Here is a 17,720-nt window from a genome sequence, read left to right as displayed (position 1 = left end):
CCCAGCTGGAGCAGTGAGGGCTGCCTCACTGGCTGGCTCACTGGCTCTCCCAGGCAAACCCTGGTGGGGGGCTGGGTCCAGGGATGGGGGTTAAACTCACCTTCCCCTGAGTACAGAGCTGCCCTGTCTGGCTGGCTTGCTTAGTGCTGGCTGCAACTGTGGAATACAAATCCCAGAGGTACCTAGAAGCAGGAAGAGGAAATGATGAGCAACCCTACAGAGTCCTGCTGCTGTGAGTCTAGACTACAAATCTCAGAGACCTCAGGGGCAGCAAGCATAGGTGGCAGAAGGGTGGGGCAAATGGGGCTTAGCCCCCCCCAACTAATTTTGTGGCAGCTGGTGACAGCAGCAGCACCACTGCCACGTCCTGTTGCCACAGCGTGTGCACAGCACCCCTGCCATGCTCTCCTCTGCAGCTGCTGTGTACATCATTAATGCACACCGGCCTCACAATGGCCCAGTGAGAGGGAGAGGCGGGGATGAGCCCCCCCAAATAATATTTTCTCCTGCCATCTATGGCAGCAGGAAGAGGAAGCAAACACAGCCCATGCTGGCTACGTGCCAGAGAGCCATGCTCTAGCACCCCCCTAGCTTCTGACTTGAGCCACTGCAGGCATGTGGCTGCATTTCCTGAATCACAAGTGAATGTCTGTTCATTTGCTTATTGGTTCAATCTTTGCAGGTTAGACTAACTTGCAAAGACTGAATTAATGCAGCCTCAGGCTTTTTGACTGTCTGTACTTAGCCCTTTAGCCTGACATATCTGTGCAAATGAATGTGATAACATTATATCAAAGTAAATATCGTAAACTATTTTAAATACTTACGAATACCATGATCATTAAAATTTTCAATTTGTTTTAAAGTTAAATTTAAGTTTCTAAAGTATACTATTGCTTTTGTTTGGTTTTGTGAGGTTTTTTAATGCTCAAGTATGGTTTTTTTTTTTACTTTTGTAAAGGAGCCAGCAGTGACTGTGACCCTACAGGTACCCTTGATTCTCATTTTGTAAGTATTATATTATTGATGTTAAAATATATATTAAGAATTGCCCCACCATATGTGTAATTATTGAATACATTGGGTGCATGTGTGGTTTGGTTTTATACTGTGAAAAAAGTTGCACAAACTGATCTGGTAAAACAGGTATGGGTTTTTGCGGGGGGGGGGGGGGTTTGTATCTGATCAGATACATTCTGGTAGGTTTTTGAAATATGTGAAAACATGCTTTTTTCCCTCAAGCATCTATTTTCTGATCATTTGTTGAAATATTCAGCTGATGAAAGTTCTAGGTAGTCCAAATAAAAAAAATTCAAGACCTAGCAGCTGTAGGTTAGCAGAAGTTAGTTTTCTTTTGCATGCTGTGTGAAGAAGTATCCTTCCTGAAGATGGAATGCAGCAAAGCAGTGTTGCTCATAATTTAATTACCATGGATCCCACAGTAGGGGGAAAAATAATTCTTCAAAGGATATTTCTTTAATTCTATCTATCTATCTATCTATCTATCTATCTATCTATCTATCTATCTATCTATCTATCTATCTATATTTATTTAAAATCTGCACACTGGAACATGCCATGTTTGATTCTTTTCTATCATGAGGGCTACTGTCAGTGTTTGCAGCATGTTGAAGGTCCTGCCTGCACCAGATGCAAACCACTTTACTGGAATCTAGCCAGACAAAACCCTGATGGATGTATAGGTAAGCCTTGACATGCCTTTCTTTAGGTTATTAAAGATATTAATCTCTTATTATTAATCATTAGTTATGATAATGATATAAAACTTTGCTAGTTACTGTAACTACTGTTGGTAAGAATGCATTTTTATACTGCTGGCAGACAAGGTTCTTTGCGTGAATTTGATATCTTTTATTAGACCAACCCAAATAGTTGGAGAATATTTATTAAGCAAGCTTTCGGGTTCAAAAACCCTTCGTCAGGCTAAGGAAGTTTCAGCAGTTGGTGTGTGCTCTTCACTTTCATACCAGGATTTCTACAGTCATTCTCAACATTCAGCTGGCGTTAGTATTTAAAAAGAGCTTTATTCTGTTCTCAGTGGGTACATCTACATGTGACTTTACTGCGGAGCAGACCAATTAGCTCTGCAGTAAAGCATCATCATCTACCCATGCACTGGCAGTAGGGTGCAGTAAATTAATAAACTCCACCATAGGATAATACTGTTGGGGACAGTATTATCTTACAGCAGAGTACTTTACTGCACCAAAATGCACGTGTAGACAGTAACCAAGGGTATAAAATTGCACCAGATCAGATCAGCCCAGCCAGCTGGGGGCCTGCTCCACCCCAGTTCAAATTGCTGCTCTCCCAGGCACATGTGTAGATGCTACACCCAGGAGCAGTTAACTCTGGCGCAAACTGCCCCAGAGTTTATTGCATTGCATTAGTTTCATGTGTAGATGCACCCAGTTACACTGAGATAAATCTGGTGTTAACCCTATTTTTATTTCAATCGAGTTTTGCAGACTCGTCAGTGTTAAAACTGAGAAAAGACTGTGGCCCTTTGTTTGGAGAAAATGTTTTGACTCATCTGATGGTGAATTCTAACCAATTAAAGTTACCAAGAGTTGAAAATTAAGTTGTGTTCAGAATTTGGCTGGACTGCTTTGACTTATGTCTAAGTTAATTTTGATCAATATGTGGTTGCAGCTAGTTCTCAACAGATAGCATTGCTATGGTATGCTCTCTGTTTTTAAATCGTAGAACAGCTTTTATCTATAAAGCCTCTCTTATTCAATACCATATGTCTCTTTTCCAGTGGATTATATTGCAGCAATAATCAACTGGGTGTAAAGATGGGATAAATGGCCAGTTCTAAAACTATTACCAATATTATTGCAGGACTAAATTCAATGTATCTTCTCCCCAGAGGCCAGTTACCTCTGCTTTTTTGGAATGTGCCTGTTCTACCTCCCAGACAGGGAGCAATAGTCCTATCATCCTAGCTCATCCGTGGCAGCACAAAGCCTCTCTGTCAGCAAGAGCAGTTCCTGTAATATTTGTTTCATTTATATTTCATGAAAAAATGCCGTAATGGTCCCAGGGGTAGCCTTGGAAAATACAGAATAGTCAGGCAGGCTGGCAGAAACTGTTGTTTACTCCACACAGGCACCACCAATAATCAGAAAAGTTTTGGTCTCTGGGAAGAGGAGGAGAAAAGGCAAACAATTACAAAAATCTAAATTTAAGCCTGTGTTTTTTGTAAAACAGAATGACTCAGGACTAATCTATGGATGACACCTGCAGTTACACAAGGAAACAAAGGCTACAAGAAACTGTCACTCTTGATTCTTTTTCTCATCTTTTTCACTTGCTCCAATTCTACCCCTTAAGCTAGGAACAGATGCTGCACTTGTCCCTGGGCAAGTTGTGCCCGTGTTTGTCTCAGAGCAAACATGTTCTGAGATTGGCATGTACACATATGTTGTGCTTCTAATCAGAGTTTAGTGAGTGGCTGAATGCACTGCTGCTTTTCTTCCATTGATTAAAGAATGCAAACTCAGGATAACTGTTCCCATGTACTTCGCCATATGATGGAATAAACTATTGCTACTTCTTATCCCATGAACCTTTTTAGGTTTTATTTTAGGACAGTGGGCATGGACATCTGTATGATTGCACTTTGTCCCAGGATAAAATGGTTTATCCTGGGATAAATGTAATGTTTATTTGTAGCCTCAGGAACTGGCCACCATTGCAGTTTCTGTGTATGGAAGGGATCACTCCCTGTTAGTGAGGTTTATAGTGCAAGCCTTATTCCTCCTTCCCCTTTTCCTGGCCATAAAGTAGAGTGTATTCTGAATCCCTGTGAGGTGGATGTTCCTCTTCTGTGCTTTGAAACTCCTGGAGGCATTGTGGCTTCCAAAGTAAAATTTGCATTAATGCTCAGGGCATTGTAATTTTGGGTTCTGCTGACTTTTGTCCAAAGCCTCATATGAAGTTGAAATGTAGATTATCAGTATGTCTGTCTCTGCAGGGTGCCATTGTGATGTGACTGGAACACTAAGTGGAGTTGGAGAGTGTCGACAGGTGAACAGAAATTAAGTTTGTATACAGTTATATTGTTTTAACCTTCAGGAAGGTTGCAAAGATAGAGTTAAGTGTTACCTTTATATGGGCAAATGACTGGTGACATTCTAGACATATCAGATACAATTTTCCCTGAGAGTTTTTTAAGGCTCTGGAGTATGATGATTTAGTTTATCTGTTGAGTAGGATAGATGACAATAGAAATAACTTATTTGGTCAGATCAGGATTTTTGTTTCCTTTCAGAATAATGAAAGGAATGTTGAAATAGTTTTGACCAAGTTGTTTTTTTCCCCAGGAGGATGGTCAGTGTTATTGCAAGCCTAATGTTTGTGGTGATTCTTGTGATACTTGTGAAGCTGGCTATTATGCTCTGGAAAACAGGAATTATTTTGGATGTCAAGGTAAAAAGGAAAATGAAAATTTCCATTAGTGCAGAGTGAATAATAAATAATGTCTAACAGGATACTTTCATGTGGTGTAAATGTCTTTAGGATTCCATAGGCCACACTTTTAAAGCATGGTATTTATTTGCACACCAAATTACATTTATGTGTAGTTTTTTTGCACTGCTGCTTGTGATTGCTCATTGTAAGTGCACAAGTACAGATCCCAATTTGTGCACATACAGTGAATAGGCCCATGTGAAGCAGCTAGTATTTGCTTCGGATTTGGATTTGGTCAATTTGGGGGACAGTGATTCAATTTGGTGATTCGAATTACTGTCCTGAATTGATCCAGCCAAATCTGATTCGGAGATTCAGCAGCAGCCAAATCTCTGAATCTCCAAATCACCCAGGCCATGCCCATTCCCCTCCTGCTCTCCCAGCCCAGCACTTTGGAAAAAAAAAAAAAAAAAAGCCCTGACTCAGCAGGTGCTACCGGGCGAGGGGGCAATCCCTGCTACCCCGCATTGTCCCACACTGCATGGGGGGCTCTGCACAAGTCCCCCAATTCCCCCCTGTTCCCCCAGCCCCCTTCCCATGGCTGCCCTGCCTGCTATAGCTCCAGCCCTTTAAGAAAAAAAACCCTGAGAAAACCCCCCGATTCATTGTTTCTGCTGGCAGGGGGCAATCCCTGCTGCCCCCCACTGCCCCATGCCATGTGGGGGGGCTCTGCATGAGACCCCTGAAGCCCTGAGGCCACTGCAGGGTTTTCTTAGGGTTTTTTTTCTTAAAGGGCTGGAGCTGGGGTGGGCAGGTCAGCTATGGGGGGGCTGAGGGAGTGAGGGGGAGGGTCGGGGGTTCATGGCAGAGACCCCCACACAGTGGGGGGCAGCAGGGATTGCCCCCCAACCTGGCAGCACCCTGTGAGTGGGACTTTTTTTAAAAACACCAGGAACTGGGGGATGGGGGCAAGACTGGGGGAGCGGGCAGGGGTTGGGGCCTGACAGGGGTCCCCCCATGGTCCCCTTCCCCAACCTTCCCTCCCCCATCTCCTACTTACCAGCTCCGAGTCTGGTTGCAGCTCCCTGCTGCAGCCACCAGGGACTGTCCAAATCATCGAAGCTCTCCAAATCTTTTCCGAAGATTCAGACCTTTTCATTGGTCCCCTAATTCAATTTGGATTCAGAGATTTAGCCACTAAATCGGGCCAAATCTCTTCCAAATCGAATCACCACCTGAAGCTTTGCACAGCCCTAATAGTGAACTAAGAGCTTTGCTTATGAATATTCCCTCACTTTCCTTGAGTCCCTCTGTACCAGTGGTACTCAACCTAAAGTCTGTGGGCCAGATTCACCCCCTAAAGTGACTGCATCTTGCTTGCAGCATGGGGGATCAGTGACAAACACCTCAGCTTGGTGTGTCTCCTTCCCTGTCCTGCGCCATGCTACTGATCCCCTCTACAGCCCTTCATGCTCTTTCCCTAAACACCTGGCTCACCAATGTAAAAGGCTGAGCTTCATGGCTCTATATCAGTCAAGCCCCTTTTGCCCTCTAAAAGAGGTGGCAACAGGCAGATTTTCTACAGTGCACATTTCCTTTCTGACAAAATCTCTTCCCTCTCATTTGGAGGAGCAATATGGTTTTAAACAAAGTTGAAAACCTTGCTGTATGCCTCTATAACTTGGTTAGTTTATCCTTCAAAATACCTAACTAATCACAAGAAAGTCTATTTTATAAGATATTTGAAAATTATTTCTTCTTTCACTTTCCTTCTGGGACCTGAGGTCAGAGTTATTTGTTTTTCTTGCAAAAATTAATAATAGCATTGATACCTGCATGAATTGCACTCTGCTCTGTTTAGTTGTTTGTAATATCTGCAGGTGCTGCAGAAAAACATAAAAATGCTGCATTCAGGTCCTGGCTAATAGTAAACCAAATAATTTTCAGATATATTTGCTGTTTTAAACCTTTTCTGTTAGGGCCTAATTCAAAATATACTAAAGTCATCAGAAAACCCATTGACTTCAGTGGGCTTTGTTAGGTCATAAATAATGTGAGGTTCCAAAATGTAGTTTTGGATCATGTCATTTCTAAAGATCCATAGACTTACTGTGCAGAGGTAAAAGCTATGCCTAAGATTTTCAAACCTAATTTCCAAACCAGGGATCTACATGAGAATGGTCTGAATTTCAAAGTTGCTAAGCACGTGCAGCTCCTATTAATTTCAGTGAGATATCTGAGTTCTTAGCACTCCTGAAAAACAGGACCACTCATATTTTAGTGGGAAAATACGGGTTTAGACAGGCACTTAAGGCACCTATACCTGTGCCCGAAGCTGGCACTTATGCATGCTAATCAGCATACATCAGAGCAGACTTGATTAAGCTAATTAGCACACTCCAACAGCCTTGATGTTGCATGTATTCAGCATCCTTGTGCTTCAAAATGGCAGCAGGGAGCTTTAACTAAAGCCCCTGCTTCCCCTTTGAAGCACGGGATGCTGAATACATGAGAAGCTCCGGAAATCAGCTCTAAGTAAAGTACACCCCCTCTCCATCCCTGAACACATGTAAAGACACCCATAGCTTTGAAAATTTTGACCCAGTGCATTTATTCCTTAGTTTGACATCATATGCACCATTTTTAGGGATGTCCTTTGTTGTGTGTCGGAAATCCTTTTTCTGGTATCAACTCCATATAGAATATATTTTGTCCATTTGTTTTTTAAGAAATGTAAGCATGTACTACGATGCAAATCTGTAATTGTTGCCTGTGTATTCTTTTTGCACAACAAATGAACATTGTGGTTTTAATCCATCAGACATGAACATTCTGAATTTTTCATAAAATGAAAAATAAGTTCCCACTCTTTGCATCACTGTTATCTCTTTTAACATCATCTTTTCAGGAGCCCCTCCCACTGAATAGAAAATCTGAATAGTTACACTTTTAAAACTTTAATCATAGCTAAGAATGAGGCATGGCTTTCTTGATTACTTAATGTTTTGGCTAGGAAAAGAAATTGCATGCATTAAAACACCCTTATGAAATATTAGAAATAATAGAAATGCGCACAAATATGTTAACTTTGCTTGAAAGTCTCAGGGAAGAGTTCAGAGGGTTTAGGAAGAGAACAGTTAATGGCAGGCTAATTAGAGAACTGTATTTTCTGATAACATTTATTACTCTTTCTGATGAAAGCTTTGGTTTCTGATCTTTGCCTGACAGGCTGCCAGTGTGATGTTGGAGGCTCTGTCAGTCCTATGTGCAGTGAGCCATCGGGTGCTTGCCAGTGCAGAAAGCACATAGTGGGGCTGGCCTGTCAAGAGTAAGTCTAGCTGTGATGATTAGTTTGTGTCAAAAAAAAAATTAAAACCGTCTAGGGCATTCCATGCTCTCTCTTTGGACATGATCATGAAGTTGTTGATATATGAGCCAGTGAGTTACAGTATTAACTACTTTACTGTTTTGTTGGTTGGTTTTTTTTTTTAGCCCACCAGTTTTGTTTCAACTTATGTACGCATTTTAATAATCATGCAGTTAACAATTCCATCTTTTGTAGTAAAATATTGGGTGTTATTTCGAAAGAAAACAAAATGAGCGAAGGTTGCTTCTCCATTATACCAGTTAAATTTAATGGACAACAAGTTTTAATTTATTAATAGAAACATTGTAAATCCTTCCTGTGATCATAACCTGAATTATCAGGACTTCATTTTAAGCCCTTAACTCCGAGCTTCATTTTATCATACAAAGGTCAGATAGAAATTAGATAATGTCTTCAAATTGCTTTGGAAGGTGAAAATTTTTTCTATTCTACATAGCAACATACCTCTTAGATATGGAGGTGATATCTCAGCGACAAACTGCAAATAAACTGGTGCCATAAATGTATAATGCATTTTTGACTTACATGATGATGTTATTAAAACTGACATCAGACTTAATTTGTGTCTTTTTATGTACTAAGTAATTGAGTGACAAATACATTTGGCAAATAACCTAAAATACAGTTAGTTCCAAAATGAATATTTGAGACACAATCAGAAATTGCAATTATATTTTTATTAGTATGATGGCTAACAGTGAGGGCATTAATTTTCTTTGGTAAGCACAAACCTAAACACTCAGGGAAACTAAATAGATCACATATGGGTTTTTTTTCTTCTTGAAAGGCCTGAAAAGAATTACTTTTTCCCTGATCTACACCACATGAAGTTTGAGATTGAAGATGGTACCACTCTTAATGGAAGAGGAATTCGGTTTGGCTATGACCCTCAGGAATTTCCCAACTTCAGCTGGAGAGGTTATGCATGGATGTCTTCTATACAAGTATGTCATTGACTAAATGCTACTGAGTACAAAAGCAGCCTTTGGAGTTTGTTGTCTTAGTATTTCTGTTTGAGTGTGATATCATTGGAAGATTTAAAAATAAATGATTCCCATACATCATCACAAAAACCTCCCAGGAACCTTGCAGCTTGCAGTGGGTGAGGAACAGAAAAATATATATTTCAGCAAGATGGATGCAATTGCAAAGCAGTAGTATGGTCAACAGATTGTTGGCAAAAGCAACAGCATCCAAGCAAAAGCATAAGTGGGTGCATATGTTTCTGTCTTGTAATGTTTTACAAGCTTGTTGGTCAACAGTAGAGAGAGATAGTTGAGAAAATGAAATGAAGAAAGAATATATCCTTTGACATTGTGTTTAGGGCAGAAGATAGAACATTGCAACTGAATTATGGAGCAAAGAAACTCTGAATTACAGAATAGCTTATTTGAGGAATAAGGGCTGGCTGGTCAGTCACTGTTCTTGAATGTGTTCCTATGGTATCAAAGTGGTGCAAATTAGATTTGCCAGTTCCTGGAACTTCTGATGACTGGAAACCAGCTGGGCATCCATAAACTAAGGGACAAGTACATAATGAGAAGTTTAGCCATTTCATTTCTGCTCTTAATTTTTCAATCTTTTCTTTGTTCCTTTTTCCATCTTTGGGGGTCTTTTGGTTTACTTTGCTTTACATATTCACAAAGAAAGCTGTTTTTCGAAGATGTGATTTCTTCACTTCCACTCTGAATTTTCATCTGTGTTTCACAAGCTTTTCCTCACCCATCTTGTGTTTCACACACTTAACATTTTATGAAGAAGGTAGTGGAATGAAGGAATGGTAGTGTGTTCATAACTTGACTTACATATGTAAAGCTATACATACAGGTAAGTATTTGCAGGATCTGCACTCCAGATAGTTGGATAGCTGAACTATTCCATCTCTTTAATTCAACAGCCATTCTAAATTTTGACAAGTTTTCCATGTCTTGCAGGACATTGAAACATTCATCTTGAAATTTCTTCAGGGATGACAGTCACAGTGCTTCCCTTGATGTAGTAATGTAACAGTTTTTTTCTTGAAGAAGACAATATAAACGATTGCATGTTGTTCAGATGAAATAACTAGTCAGATGAAATAACTAGTCAGTGTGGGAACTATAGGTGCTATTAATATAATTGCTTAAATTTTGAGTCAAGGACATAAAATTAGGCACTCAAATTTTCAAGTGGTGGTTTGAGTGACTTGGCTAAGCCTGTAGCAAAGCTTGAAGAACTATCAATTGTCTCCCTTCAAAAAATAATTGTAAAAGGTTCCTGCCTTTGTCCGTATTTTCTGTTGAACTCTTTTCTCTGCCCTAGTACCCTTCTACCATATGCTGTACTTCAAATATACATGGCAAGTGTATAACTTTCCCATCTCTATCTACAATTCCACTCTTGCTTTCCTTTTTCTAATAAAAGAAAGGGGCTGTATAAAAATACTCATCCTCTCCAGTGACGACAGATTTTAAAAACATGCACCAAATACACCATAAAAAGCCTCTTCTGTGGGCATTTGCTTTGAACTAACTCTCAGAGAGCCGAAAAGGTGAAATCTTCAAAGAGATAAGCTCCCCTGGACTTCGGTCTGAGAGGCAGGGAATGAGAAGGGAGTGTGTCTTTGAGAGATTAATATTTTAGAGAGAGGTGTGTGGAGCGGGAGGGAATAGGCATGTGACATACTGAGCAAGAGTGGGTTACGAGGGATTGGTTATGAAGAGAGGAGTGGTAGAGTGGAACAAGGGAAGGCAAATCCTTGAGATTGTTGCAATTTTTCTTTTTTGATACCCCACCAAAAATCCCTGAATGCTTACCATCAGGAAGTTGGTAGTAATTTGAATCTGAATTGAATACGGCCTGTGTCACACATTCCTAGTAAACATGTTACTTTGTGCATGGTAGCCTCTGTTGTATTGCAAAAACCCAAATGAGTTTCCCTGGAGGGGACTGATATTTGCAATGTTTATCTGCATTCCTAAGGAATGCTTATCTGAATTCCTAAAGACTGTTTATTCCTAAAAGCAACGCTGTATATACATCTTAATTAATACTATTTAAATTGCCTAATTCGGACTGCCCTAGCCTACATTAACTTTAATCCTCATTCAGTGAGAATTAGTTCATTTGGACTGGAGCCAATTTTAATTCAGACTACAGATGTCCACATGTATATAGTGACGGCTGTAGTCCAGATTAAACCTAGAAAAACATAACATTTATAAACGTCCTCCATGTCTAGACAGTGAAGAATTATTCAGAATCAATGTTTTCCCTCAGATTGTTTTGTTCTATATCTTTCATAAATCCATGTTAACTTTTCTTTCCTGTTATGAGGTTTATCTTTGCCAAACAGTTTCTATATTTTTCTCTCTTTGGGTGCTAGTGGTAAATAATGTACTTTCCTTTCCTCCTTTTTCCCCCTCCTTTTATTTTTCCCAGCCAGAGGTGGTTGTACCTGTCACTGTGACTTCCCCTAAGCTCTTCCATCTAGTACTCCGTTATGTCAGCCGGGGTTCAAAAAGCTCTAAAGGGAGGATCTCAGTTGCTGAGGGAAAACATTTTGACACTAATTATACTTGTAAGTGAATTAATTTTCTTGTTAGGCTTGCCTGTCTTCCTCCTTCCTACACCAGCATTGTTGTTTCTCTCTATATTTATCTGCATGTGTGCGCATTTGTGAGTGTTTATTTCATTTAGGAATTTAGTGGAACGCTTGCATGGCTTCTAACTGTTTGTCTATTCAGCTTTTTATGGCTGTTTCTGTTTATTAACTTCCATTTTACAGAAGGAAGTGAGAATAATTTTGAATGTGGAAAAATCAAACCTCTACTTATTTCGCATTATCCTAAGATACATTAACCCTGGAACTGAAATGGCATCTGGCTGCATAACTGCTTATCAATTTCGGCCTGAAACAGGTAGGTGCAACTTAGCAGCACAGCAGAACAGAGGAATATAAAGCCCAGGGAATGTTCAGCCAAGTTAATAATAATGTCATTTTAAATGTATGCATTTAATAACAACAAGTGCTGTGTGTGTTTCCTAGCATAATTCACTGTAACTAATGCTGCCCAAGTTTGCATGATTGCCATTGATTTCACTAGCAGTAAATGTTTGTTTTTTATATCTCTGTTTTACCAATTTTTTTCAGTACTGAGGAAGGTAGCTTAGAATGGCATTTTTTGTGATGCTTTCAATGAATTTTAACAGGATTTATTCTTAGTTGCTATGATTCTGAAAATGATTTTTTTACTCAGAAATGGCATCTGTCTTGAATCAGTGAATAGTATTTGTTTAATGATAGACTTGATCCACAAAGGTTGGGTCCAATTACAGACCCCTAACACATTTAGAATTTTGGTTTAATATATTATGGAGTTAAAGGACTCCAGATCCTGTGTGTTTTTGGGTGAGGGGCATAAGGATAGATCTAATTTGGAGGATTGGCTTAGATCAGGGGCGGGCAATTATTTTGGGCGGGGGGCCGCTTACCCAGTTTTGGCAAGCTGTCGAGGGGCACATGGGTAGCCCCGCCCCTTGACAGGTGCCCTGCCCTGTGGTCACAATCTTGGGACCAATCTCCCAATATCTTGGGACCAAAGTCTCAGAGCCAGCACCAGTGGAGCCCAGAGTGGGGCACAGCCTGCCAGGGGTCTGTGGAGCCAGGCTGGACTGCACCAGCAGGGAGAGGGGAGCTAGCCCAGCTCCATAGAGCCCCTGCCAGCCGGGACCCCTGTACTCCTGCCGCCCTACTCTGGGCCCTGCTGGCACTGGCCCTGGGATACTGGTTTGGGCCCCCTGAACCTGCTCAGTCCGAGTGCCCCCCAGCCCCATGGTACCGGGGTGGGGGGGTAGCATGCAGCCCTGACCCCCTGCTTCCCAGCAGGGAATGAGCTGGTGCTGAGTGCGAGGCAAAAGCAGTCCCTCCCCCACCCCATGGCCAGTGCTCCCTGCTGTAGCCTCTCACAGCCCATGTGGGGCTGTCCTGAGCAGGCACAGGCACCCCCACATGGGCTGCAAGTGGCTGCAGCATGGGGCGCCAGGCATGGGGTGGGCGAGGGGCCACTTTTCCCATGATCAGCACCAGCTTGTAGCCCACCCCCGCTGCCAGCCTGGGCCCCGCGCCAGCTCCGGGCTTGCCCACCGGGGCCGCGCACAGTGGCAGCAGCTGCGGCCCCCCTCCCCCGCTTGCTGCGCTGGGCAGTGTTTGTTACCGCTGCCTCTGGGCTTCCCAGTGTGCAGGCTCTGGGTGGGCAGCAGCAGCAGCAGCAAACACTGCCCGGTGCAGCATGTGGGGGGGGGGCTGCAGCTGCTGCCATTGCAGCCACTTGCAGCCCTGACGGGCAAGCCCAGAGCCAGCGTGGGGCCCAGGCTGGCAGCAGGGGCAGGCTACAAGTTGGTGCTGAGTGCAGGAAAAATGGCCGACACCCCGTGCTGCAGCCTCTTGAAGTCCATGTGGTTCTTCCTGTGCCTGCTCAGGACAGTCCCATGTGGGCTGTGAGTGGCTGCAGCTGGGAGCACCAGCCATGGGTCCAGGGAGGAGCTGCTTTTCCCCAGGTTCAGCTTTTCCCTGGGCCACTTTTCCCCAGGCTCTTTCCCTGTCCGGAGTGTCCCCTCCCCGGTCCTTCCCCCCTTGCCTGAGGTTCCCGTGCAGGTGCAGCCACATGGTCCCATGCCAGAAGCCCCTTCTGGGGCTTCCAGCTGGGGGGGGCAGGGCCATGCGGGCCCCGCTGTTGCAGGAGCCTGCTGGGTCCTACTGCCCTTGGTCCCTGTCATTTTTGACAGGAAGCAAAGACAGATAAATATTAATTTTCTAAATTTTTTAGGGGCTCTGCGGGCTGGATACAATGGCCGCATGGACCGGATGTGGCCTGCGAGCCATGTTTTTCCCACCCCGGCTTAGATTAAACTCTGCTTTTTTGCTTATGTCTATTATTTGCATTATTTTACAGTAGTTACTATAGTGTAGGCATCAGTCCTTTTTATAACTTGGAGCAGACATATGGGCTGCCTATACATGTGCTGGGGGGGCATTTTTATTAGAGCAGTTCCCAAACAGCTGCTTTAATTAAAATGGCTCACCATCACTTGTATTAAGCCTCTGCGCATTTCAAAATGGCTACGGGATGTTTTATCTGAAGCTCATTTGACAAGGTTTAGATAAAGTGTCTCTGTGGACATTTTGAAATGCATGGGAGCATAATGGTGAGGCAACGCTGGAGCATTCTAATTGAATGTGAACAAGCACATCTATAGACATCCTATGGAGACTCTTGTGATATTAGGTAACATAGACTGTGTTAAACAGTTGGGGAGAGAGAACCATAGAGAAGTCCCATTTGTATGTAATGGTTTCACTAAAGAAAATCCTTTATAGTTTTTACAGTGAAGGAAAACTACAGTTATGTTTTTGCTGTACATTAACTGCCAGCAGAAGTACTTTTAAGTTAGTGTTAGATACGAAAAATTTTAGATGCTTGTTAGAATCTCCTGACTTTGCAAACTTTGCTGGAAAGCTCATGAGAACCAGCTGTCTCAAGATGTCTGTTACCTGCTGCTTTGGATCAGCTGAACAGACCACAAGAATGGTCTTTTGTTGTGTTTATGAAGCCACTGCAGAGACAGATACAGTGAAAAACCATGGAAATGTTTCAAAGCTTTCCAAAACTGGCAAGTGGTCAGAGGAAGAAAGCGATGTTTCTGATTTTTCTGGAACGCATTTTCTGAGCCTCATGAGAATGCGTAGGACAATAGTCACATTGATCCATAGCTTAATATGTATTGTAGAATATATTCCAAATGTATATTGAAAGAGCAGTACTAGTCAGTTGCTGTCATGTCCAATTTTTGTGAATGAAAGCATTAGTTCTGAGAACTGGGATGGGAAAATGGAATCATTTGACATAACCCAATATTTTTATTAATTCATTTTTTGTGACAGGGGCAACACAGAGCAAAGAGATTGTTTTCCCACCCAGCAAGGAGCCAGCTTTTGTCTCTGTCCCAGGAAACAGCTTTGCAGAAACATTCTCACTTATTCCGGGAACGTGGATTGTCAATATCATGGCAGAGGGAGTCCTGCTGGTAAGGAAATGAATGAGGAAAATAAAGGATTTGTAGTTTCTGAGACCTGGGAAGAGAATAATAGAATTGTCCAAAGTTAGTTGCCAAGCATAGTCTTATAAAGGATGTGAAATTCAGCAGTAGGGGAGAGCAGGAAAATGTTATTTTGAAAAAGAAAAAGAAAATTTTATAGTTTGGTATTTTACCCCTCTCTCTCATCTGAATTTCACCTGCTTAATTTTGTGTTTCACACTTTACAACTATGCCTAGAGATAAAACTTATACTAATTATACAGCTCAATAAGTTATGGCTGGATTTTTTAAATCCACAAATACTAATAAAAAAATCAATAATCTTCAGATTTTAGCCAAATCTGAGTGATTTATCCAAAGTTGGCCTCAAGTCCAGTTTGAAACTCTTTCCACAAATAACGCTGCCTATACATGTGCTCTGGAGTGGGGGCTTGGGGGCCTGTGGCATTTTAATTAGAGCAGCTCTAACTATGTATCTCATGTATTCAGAGTCCTGTGTTTCAAAATGGCAACGGGTACGTTTAACTAAAGCTCATTCAACAAACTTTAGTTAGAGCGCCCCTGCCACAAAGTTGTCAATGCAGCTGATTTTGATTTTCCATCAGTTCATTATAAAAATGGAGATACTTACTTTTTATAATCTTCTTTGTGGTCTGAGCATTCTTTGTTCCTAGGATTACATGGTGCTATTACCTAGTGATTACTATGAAGCGTCCGTCTTGCAGTTACAAGTTACAGAGCCTTGCGCTTATTCAAGACGTTCTACAAGAGATAAGTTAATATACACACTTTATAATAAGCCAGTTATTTTAGGTAATTCTAATGTTACTGTTTCAATTTATAATTGGTAATCATTGTCATTCCTGTGTTTCTGTTTTTGTTTTCATAAGCTGTTTACTTTATCAGCATTTGCCACTGGACAGATTTTCCTGTGTCCTCAGTTCAGAGGCAACATATTTTATGCATGGGGGAGAATACAGAAAAATAGCTATTCATCAGCCAACTCCTGAACATCCAGTGATGTTGCATATCTACGGAAGAGAGGTCAGATTCTTGTAGACCTTCTAATGGTTGTTGATTGTAGTCACATCTGTATTGCTAATTAGAAACCTCTTGGGAAAGATTCTGCTGGAAATTCAGAATAGCTCTGTTGGCTTCTGTGAAGTTACTTGGGATTCAAAAATCAGGACTAAGAGTACAGTTCAGTGTATTGACTGTTCTTACACCGGTCCTGCAACAAATATGAAACTATGATTTGAGTCAATATTTTAATCTAATGAAGGTAAAAAGTTTCCTGAGAATTTATTCCCTGAAATCCCTAAATTTTGGATGAGGTACTGTCAGATCATTTCCAAAATAATTACAGTGTTTTTCAGAAGTTATGGCTTAAAAAGGAAATTTTTGAATTCATAATTTTTCTTAAATGCATGTGTACACAGTTTACTAACATAGGCATTTAAAAAAAACCCCCAAAAAGCTGAACAATTATGCCATCATCAGCCCCGTAAACCAGTCATGTTTTATCCTATATTGTTTTATTACAGCAATACCATTATAGGAAAAAAAACTTATTTGATCTAATAACTTGTATGGGAATTACACAAAAGACAATGATCAGCTTTGTCTCCTGTTAATGTTCTGTTCTGCAGTTTGTTCTTGAAAATGTGCACTAAAATAGCAACATCCTATATCATAGGCCCCAGTTGCTCATATACTTATGTTTGTAAGTATTCCCATTGAACTGTGACTAATCAGATAAATAGAAGTGGATGCTTAAGTTTTCACAGGATCAGGGGGTTAGAGAACAAGTCTGTTTAGCATTAGGATTATAACTTCAATTATACAGCATCTTACAACAAAAAGAAAAACACTACAGCTGTATTACATTTTTCACACAGCTTTCTCAAAGCATTAAAATAAATAGATTTTTTTTCAAACAATTTGCATGAGAGAACTCAAAAGAAAGATGACTGCATTTTTGGTGGTAGGCAAAGTAATCTTTTATGTACACTTTTAACTCCACAAAGCCAAGTAAAGCTTGTGTAAAGTGTTCTATAAATCTAATAATTGTTTTCAGTGAGATTCAGTTTTTTTTTGTTCAACGTCTAATAGATCGATTTACAGCTGATACTGAACATTCCCCAAGTTGGTCGCTATGCAGTAGTGCTTGAATATGCCAATGAAGATGATCAGTTATACACTGCTAATGTGATAATAAACAGCCCTGAGCCGGTGATGGAAGCCAGAGTGAACATTTATAGCTGTAAATACAGGTAGGGATTTCAGAAATAATCATAGAATGATTAAATTATCAGTGGGAATAATAGTGTGATATACTTTTTAATAACAGATCTCTTTCTGATATATATGAATGTACATTGATGTATAATTTGCTTTTTTTCCCCCTAGGAGTGTTAAATCTTCTGTATTACTTGTATGATCTGAATCATACTTTTTTTTTTTAATTCCTTCTCTTTAATCTAGTTTCTCAAGCTACACTCTGTACCCTGGTATCTATGCACTCACTATTTGCTATAGCAAACTGGGAAATGGATATTCACACAAAATTTTGCATCTTAGAATGCTATTGTAAGTCTTTATTAAGTACAGCATCCTAGATTTTGAACATGTGCTCACACAAAATGATCTGTGTGTAGAGGAGTCCACCATGTGGCAGGATAGTTGCATTGTCTCAACTGAACTTATCAGGAACAATTAGTACCGCCAACAGGCTCTAGGCCAGAGGTTCCCAAACTTTTTCTTACTGCATACCTTCTTCCAGATTTGCCAGCTGCCCACCTACCCCTACCAGCATATG

The 17,720-nt window shown here is 41.0% G+C and overlaps 1 protein-coding gene across 6 annotated transcripts in view; it reads left to right on the top strand.

Moving 5' to 3' along the window:
• Nucleotides 1-17,720, top strand: part of LAMA3 (laminin subunit alpha 3) — a 193,327-nt gene that overhangs the window by 74,832 nt on the left and 100,775 nt on the right. For 5 of the 6 annotated variants that reach the window (XM_059724169.1, XM_059724170.1, XM_059724167.1 and 2 more), the window contains 11 exons: nt 962-1,008; nt 1,604-1,703; nt 4,001-4,053; nt 4,350-4,455; nt 7,666-7,765; nt 8,613-8,769; nt 11,246-11,384; nt 14,748-14,890; nt 15,577-15,677; nt 15,793-15,946; nt 17,015-17,175. In XM_059724169.1, coding sequence (XP_059580152.1) covers nt 962-1,008; nt 1,604-1,703; nt 4,001-4,053; nt 4,350-4,455; nt 7,666-7,765; nt 8,613-8,769; nt 11,246-11,384; nt 14,748-14,890; nt 15,577-15,677; nt 15,793-15,946; nt 17,015-17,175 — 1,261 coding nt within the window. Of the gene's footprint in view, nt 1-961; nt 1,009-1,603; nt 1,704-4,000; nt 4,054-4,349; nt 4,456-7,665; nt 7,766-8,612; nt 8,770-11,245; nt 11,385-11,591; nt 11,725-14,747; nt 14,891-15,576; nt 15,678-15,792; nt 15,947-17,014; nt 17,176-17,720 lie in introns of all 6 variants that reach the window. The other variant, XM_059724168.1, reaches the window with a different exon arrangement.

The sequence above is a fragment of the Alligator mississippiensis genome, chromosome 3 (assembly GCF_030867095.1).
Source record: "Alligator mississippiensis isolate rAllMis1 chromosome 3, rAllMis1, whole genome shotgun sequence".
Classification (NCBI taxonomy): domain Eukaryota; kingdom Metazoa; phylum Chordata; order Crocodylia; family Alligatoridae; genus Alligator; species Alligator mississippiensis.
The sequence above is the reverse complement of the archived record's forward strand: the minus strand, read 5'-3'. Positions and strand labels throughout refer to the sequence as shown.